The 7,298-nt window shown below is 41.5% G+C and overlaps 1 protein-coding gene across 2 annotated transcripts; it reads left to right on the top strand.

Annotated features, from left to right (window-relative positions):
* The first annotated feature begins 397 nt into the window (after positions 1-397).
* On the top strand, positions 398-3,794 carry LOC125192789 (putative late blight resistance protein homolog R1B-14). 2 transcript variants are annotated; one of them, XM_048090441.1, is made up of 4 exons: positions 398-1,512; positions 1,607-2,186; positions 2,563-3,434; positions 3,522-3,794. In XM_048090441.1, exons 1-3 carry the CDS (start codon positions 426-428, stop codon positions 3,431-3,433), a joined length of 2,538 nt encoding a protein of 845 aa, XP_047946398.1. In that variant the 5' UTR covers positions 398-425; the 3' UTR covers position 3,434; positions 3,522-3,794. The 2 variants fall into 2 exon arrangements, with proteins under 2 accessions (XP_047946398.1, XP_047946397.1); XM_048090440.1 differs by having other exon boundaries at positions 3,514-3,794.
* The last annotated feature ends 3,504 nt before the right edge of the window (positions 3,795-7,298 follow it).

The following is a 7,298-nucleotide window of genomic DNA, read 5'->3' as shown; positions in this document are numbered from 1 at the left end:
AAGTAAGAGAAAAATTAAATTAAGAGTGAAAAATGATTAATTATAATAACATAAAAATGATTTGATCATAGTGAAACTTTTCTCAATAAAAAGAAAACTTAAAAGAAAAAATTGATATATGCAATAAACTTACTTACTTCATTAGTTGAGAATTAATTGGTCATTGGTTTTAAGGTGCTATAAGCATTAAAACATTACCCTTTGTGCATATTTTAATTTATTTCTATCTCTTATGTTACAACAAAATTTTTTAATTTTTATGTCCAAATTTTTTTACTCAATTTAATTGGGAAAGAAGGACCACGGCCCACGGGTAATAATGAGACTAATTTGAAATTTATTTTCAATTTTCTTTTCTCATAAAAAACTCATAAATCCAAACTTGTTTCTTCCTCTCTTCTCCCTCGAGGACATTTCTGCAAAATATGGCTTATGCTGTTTGCCATTCACTCATCCAAACCATAGACCGAATCCTGAATCTCGACCCTCAAAAGTACCCTATCTCCGATGATGGAAAGAAACAGATTAAAGATCTTCTTGCACGGATCGAATTCATCAAACTTTTCCTCCAAAAGTATCCCAAGGAAGCAGCGACTTTCCTAACGGATGTCACCAACGCCGCCAACCAAGCCGAAGACGTGATGGAGCACTTCATCTACGAGCACTACCGCTGGAACCTCCAGGCCGAGAAAATGGCCGCTGTCGGCCGCCCACGAAATCGTACAGAGATTCTGTACGATTTCCGTGAGCTGTACATAGTGATGGCGAAAATATCCCCCATCGCTCAACAGATGGCGGAGATCCAACATAAAGAGGAGCAGCAGCACGGTTTGCGTCCAGCAACGACGATGAGCTCGTCCGCCCCGGTGTCCCAGCCTGATGTTGATACTGAGACGGTTGGCCTCGAGGAGTACTTGAAGACTATTAAAGGTTTGATTTGTGGACAGCCGTCGTCCCAACGCCAGATCATCCCCATCACGGGGATGGGCGGGATTGGGAAGACCACTCTGGCTAGAACTGTTTATAACGATGAGGACGTCATCAATGAGTTTCCTGTCCGCGCTTGGATCGTTGTGTCTCATAATTATAAAGTGGAAAATATTTTTGGGGAGCTTCTGTATGCCTTGGAGAAACAAATCCCTGATGATCTTGTGGACAAAAGTCAGACAGTGGAGAATAAACTGCACAGGATCTTGACGTTGCAGAAGTACCTGATTGTGGTGGATGATCTGTGGAGCGCCAAGGCGTGGGACGACATAAGGAAGGCGTTTGGCGACCCCAATAAGCGTGATGGGAGTCGGATTGTGATCACCACCAGGGATGAGACTGTGGCTGCTCATGTCACGTTTTCCTCTCCTCACAAGATAAAGCTCTTGAGTCCTGAGAATAGTTGGATTCTCCTCAAGAAAAAGGCGTTTCGATACAGGGAACTGGAACCGGATATGGAAAAGATCGCGTGGGAAGTTGTTGCCGGTTGTGAAGGATTGCCCCTTGCGATCGTGCTTATTGGAGGTAATTATACACATCTAGATTCAAAATCAATATTGCGTGTTCTGTATGTAAACAGAGTAGAGAGATATCTTAATCTAGTTCATATATCTTTCAGGTATCTTATCAGAAGCGGAAATGGAAGCATGGGGTGACATTGCAAAAGATGTGAAATCCGCTGTTGAGAGTACTACTGAGTTCGGAAAGAGAATTGCGTTGAGTTACACATATCTACCTGTTGATTTGAGGCCGTGTTTCTTATACATGGGTGGTTTTCCGGAAGATCAAGAGATCCGGATCTCGAAGCTTATCAAGTTATGGATAGCGGAAGGATTCGTTGGAAACGAAAATGAGGCTAAAGATCACTTGTACAAGCTTGTGAGGAGAAATCTGCCTGTGATCACATCTCTCAAGCCCAACGCCGATTTCAAAAGCTGCAGCATGCAAAAAATGGTCTTTGATATGGCCAAATCACAGGCTCTAGATGAGAACTATGAGCGACGGCTGAGTATTGGTCATCAGGATCTCACGCGCCTTGCTAGAGCTTACGCCTCAACCCTGCGCTCGTGTTTGACCTTCCAGCCTAGTGAGAGCTCATTAGGTGTACTGCGAAAGTTCAAGTTGTTGAGAGTGCTGGATGTGGTGGAGACTGACGCGTACTCACTCCCAGCTCCCGTGTTCGAGCTGTTTCATCTGAGGTACCGTTACTTACTCTTATGTACCATATCATTTGTGATAGTAATTGGTGTGTTGTTTATAGGTGATTAAATGAGTTCTCTCTCCTATTAAGCTGGTTTTTTTGGTATAGTTCTTTTGTTTTATTTGTAACATTGGTGGTTTCACTGAGAGGCTCATTTTATAATTGACTCTGAGTGAACCAGCCATGACCAACAAGGACTCAAAATAGTGATATGGCAAAGATCTGTCATGACCAACAAGGACGTTGACCTTCGGTGGGAGAGAGGTCAATTGCTGTAAACGCAACTGATGTGGGATTTATAGACTAGATGAACTTTTTCTTCTGACACACGCAAGTCCTTTGGGATAAGTTTTTGTATGTGTGGACTGTAACAGGTACCTTGCGTTCGGGTGTCCAATGGAGGTTCCGCACGCCATATCAAGGCTTCAAAATCTTCGCGCTTTGATAGTTCGTCCGAGCAAGAGATCGAGGAACCACTCAAACGACAACGTGGATCTACCACTGGAGATCTGGATGATGCCGCTTTTGACTCATCTTGTCTCCTCTTTTGATCTTCTGCCCCATCCAAAAGGAGCAGCTTCTGCTTTGAAGGAGCTGCTCACACTGTCTTTGGTGAAGAAGCTGATATGTACGGAACAGATTATGGGTTTAATTCACAATTTGAAGAAATTGGCAATCACTTATTTTGGAGACAAATATCAGAATGAAGACTATCAGCTCAAAAATCTGTGTCTCCTGACTCAACTTGAGAAGTTGACACTAGTTGTGCAGAAAGGCTCTCTTCTTATGATGAAAGCTAAGCCTGTTTTCCCGAAGTCGTTGAAGAAGTTAACCTTGAGCGGTTGGCGATTCCCTTGGGAAGATATGAAGGCTATTTCTGCTCTGCCCGAGCTTCAAGTGCTCAAACTGAGAGATCATGCCTTTGAAGGCGGTGCGTGGAGCACTTTTGACTATGAGAGTGCTTATGAAGACGTGGAACTGTTTGATAAACTGGAATATATGCTAATTCAGGAATCTGATTTGGAGGATTGGGAGACTGAAAAGGACCATTTCCCAGCACTGAAGCGGCTAGTGCTCAATCGTTGTGATAAGCTAAAGGAGATTCCGGAAGACATAGGAAGAATTTTAGAACTTAAGCTGATCGAGGTTGATCGTGCAAACAAATCTCTTGTCGAGTGTGTCAGAGGGATCCGCGACAAGCAGGAGCAGGACTATGGCAGAGTCCTTCAAGTTCGACTGTTATAAGGTTAGTTGATTTGATTCTCCTACTTAGATCTTCTTTTTATAAAGGAATTGGATAGTTAGACTGTGTTTTATTGTTTTAGCTTTTTAGATGTATTGACAAGAAGCTGAGATATGGTGGATTTGAAGATCAAGGTTTCTAATCAAAGGTTTTATGCTCTGCTCTGGAGAAGCATCACCCTTTGTGTTTTATTTTGTGTCTTGTTTTCATTTTTTAGATTTATGTTTATGTACTTGAAAATGTTTGTAACAGTCGAAAGGTCTTCAAACGTAGAGCATAATCATGCTGGGACACAATGGTGTATGATTTGTCGATGAAAATCACATTGAGAAAGAACCAACAAAGAAAATTCATGAAGATTAACATAATGTACAACTCCATATCATATCTTGCAAATAAAGCATATGCAAGATATTATCCTTACCAATAGATCAATTTTAATTGAGTAAAGGTCAATTTTGGTTCTAAACATATGATCAAAATACGAATTTGATCAAAAAGTATTAACTTTTTGAAAAACAGGTCTATATTAAATGAAAACCTTGTCGAAGTGGTCCGATTATTTACAGTTCCGTCAAAATACTAACGGTCAGACCACTAGCTTGTCTTATTGGGAGAGTCTTAAACTACTCAAAATACTTGACATGGAAGATTTTGGGTTGAAGACTTTATTCAAAGAAATCGGAGCATTGATTGAGTTGAGATACTTGGGATTGAGAAATAATTACATACAACAGATCCCACGCTCGTTGGGGGCTTTGAAAAAGCTTGAGGCTCTTGATATAGCTCAGAATTTTATGGTGGAGGTCCCGGATATTATATGGGAAATGGACGGTCTTCGTGATCTCCACATGTCTAATGTGATTTGCTCCAGTCCTTTGAAAGTAGATGCCCTACAGAATTTGGAGACCCTAACCTACATCTCGATTTATGATTGGGCATATAAGGCCTCAGAGTTGGAGACAATGTTTAACCTCCGAACGTTGGGCATTGAAGCAGCTGATGAAAACTCAGATGTAGGCAATCTTTTTGCGTCACTAGCTAAGCTTTCGAGCTTTGATAATCTTTTCATAATAGGGTTTCGTTTTAGAAGAATGCCATGTTTGGACAAAATTGGTGTTATACAAAGTCTTGAGACGCTAAAACTAGATGGGCGCATAGGTAGGCTTCCAAGTCCAGATAATATACCTCAAGGGATTATGCGCATAACATTGGTAAATACTTGTCTTGATGAAGACCCCATGCCGATATTAGAGAAGTTCACTCGCCTATCGTACCTCAAACTGCGAAATGCATACACTGGTCAAGAAATGGAGATCCAACAGGGCAGATTTCCCATGCTCAAAGTGCTTAGCATCAACGAGTTGTGGAATCTTGAGAAGATACAAGTTGATGATGGTGCAATGTCGAGTCTGAGGAATCAAGAAATCAATAGCTGTCCACTTCTCGAGACACCCCCGGAACAAATTAAGAGGATGCCTGAACTGCAAAATTTAACCATGGTAACAACCAAACACGTTGCAACAAAGGTTGGAGCATTAGGTTTGAAGGATGCTTGAGGAAGACATGAAAAGAAAAATATGCAAGAAAAAAAGCAAAATGACAAGAAATAGAAGAAAGTGAAGGAAAAAGGCAAAGAAGACCCAAACTACCCAAGTTGTTGGACTACCACGTTTAAACCCGATGGGAAAACGATTGAAGCCACTTCCAAACACTTCTCAAAGACAACTCTCACTTGTTACACGTGCCCATATATGTGTTAGAGTTTGTATACTAGAAATCACCTTTCGAGTGATTGAATACTGTTAAAACTCTCATTTTATTTTCCAAATGAATAAACAGATTATTTTTGTCATAATGTTGTTATATTTTACATTTAATGGATGTCAATTGCATATTTAAATGTATAAGTAATTTAACAAAGTCTAAGTCTTTGTTTTAGTAGACCGGTTGTGGGCGTCGTCCACTTTAAGGTAACACGGTCAGTTCTAAACATAGAAAAAGAATAATTTCACAACCTAGATAGGCTTAGACTACCTATCGTGAAAGGTTGCAATGTCAATCCGATTATTTCTAAGCCTTACTGAAATAAGATGACGTTGGTGTGGTATAGCACTGAATGGATCTAACAGCGAGACAGTCTTCATGCTATCTACTGAAAGACGAGGTCTCGTAAATTATTTCTCAATCAATGTACGTTAGCATTGAGCATACGGTATTGATTATGCACTACTTTGACTTACCAAATGGTGCGGGTTTTTCGCAACCCAATAAGCCTGGTATATTGGGCAGTGGTAATTAATATATAGCGGTGCTAGGATTGCTATTATGTTGAATCGTGCGCGAGGTGAGTCTCGTTTGATAACATCCTCAAGAGAAGCTTGAAATAAGGTTTTATTATTCGGAACCTAGCTAGTTGGAGTTTAATTACTCTATGAATAATAAATAAGATTTTCTTGCTGAGTCCTCTCTTGGAATAAATAAGATATTAATTAATTAAGTCCATAGCAGGCAATAATTAATTAATGGATGTTTCTATCTTAAGCGCGGGAAATAAATATAAATTATTGGAAACCCGAAGTACTTATAATTTCGGATTTGGATGGGGAGTGCAATATTACTTCTGTAGTGGCTGCTCGTAATATTCCAATTTTAAGCTTATATTAAATTGGGTTTAATTTAATTAGTAAAAAGCTAATTGGAGGAGCCCATATCCAAAGCCTTCCATAGATCCCTGTCTGGGCCCAATATGTGACTTATTATAAATAGGAGAATAAAGGAGACAGAAAAGACACTTAATTTTCTCTCAAAATTTTCGGCCCTCTCTATTCCTAGTAGAGGTCGAATTTTTCTCCTCCGTGGGAAAGGATTCCTGTCTTCTCTATTTAAGTCCTAGTGCGCTGGTGAGATCAGCCCACCCTGATATCAGTTCACGGTCCGGAACCAGTCAGAAGATCCGTTGTTTTGTACTTGAAGATCTTCACGTGGAGAAGGCGCTAGCCATCTTCGATTCTTTGGAGAATCATCAAGGTATAATGGCTAAACCTTAGAACAACATGTTTTAGGTTTCTATTAATTTAAAGCATGTTATTATTTGAGTTATCGGCATGATACGTGAGATAATTACGCGAATAGAATTTGTCTAAATAATCCGCTAAATAGATCTGATTATTATGTAATTGATTTTTGCATGCGCTTCCGCTGCCAGTTCCTTCAATTGGTATCAGAGCCAGTCTTTGGCTTTGATTATTTGGATTTAAATTTCGCGAAATTCATGTATGCATGCGGTTTTGTTTTCGAAGCATGTTCTTGTTTTTAGTTGTTATTTTTATGCATGATGAACTCAAGAACTATCAAAACAAAGAACTCAAATCTTGGAACCCTAGAGACGTGCGATTCGTCGGCGCTTGCGCCGAGACGAATCGCGCGACAAGCGATCCGATTAGGGTTGTCGAGCGAGTGGGAGATCGGGCAGTGATCGACCGGCGACGCACAGACGAGAGTGGACTCGTGTGCGCCGCCGGCGTGACCACCGGAATCGGCGGTCTCCGAGCACTCACAGCCGATCGAGTGGGAGCTAGGGCGCGATCATGCGGCGACGCGAATACGAGCGTGGGCTCGTCCGTGCCGCCGGGAAGACCGCGACGGCTGCTCCTCAACTCAGGCGGTGATCGACTATGGCGGTGGTTTACAAGAGCCGCTGCTCGTTCGAGAGCAGCGGCTGTTTTCCTCCGACAAGAAAAACCCTAACCCTAACTCTAGTCGAACCCAGCCCTAGCGTCGCCGGACCGGGAAGCAGCGACGCCGTTCGCTGCTGCTGCTGGCCTGAGCGAGAACGTTGGGGCGGAGGGAGATCGCCGGTGCTGC

This window comes from Salvia hispanica, chromosome 6 (genome assembly GCF_023119035.1).
Source record: "Salvia hispanica cultivar TCC Black 2014 chromosome 6, UniMelb_Shisp_WGS_1.0, whole genome shotgun sequence".
Classification (NCBI taxonomy): Eukaryota; Viridiplantae; Streptophyta; class Magnoliopsida; order Lamiales; family Lamiaceae; genus Salvia; species Salvia hispanica.
Note: the sequence above shows the minus strand (reverse complement) of the source record. Positions and strands in the feature narration are given on the sequence as shown.

What these genes read in the sequence shown, in the direction of transcription:
- LOC125192789 (XM_048090441.1), top strand. Translation starts at nt 426, where the DNA reads ATGGCTTATGCTGTTTGCCATTCACTCATCCAAACCATAGACCGAATC. An exon ending in TGCGATCGTGCTTATTGGAG is followed by an intron (nt 1,513 to 1,606) that starts GTAATTATACAC and finishes TATATCTTTCAG; the next exon opens with GTATCTTATCAGAAGCGGAA. An exon ending in TTCGAGCTGTTTCATCTGAG is followed by an intron (nt 2,187 to 2,562) that starts GTACCGTTACTT and finishes GGACTGTAACAG; the next exon opens with GTACCTTGCGTTCGGGTGTC.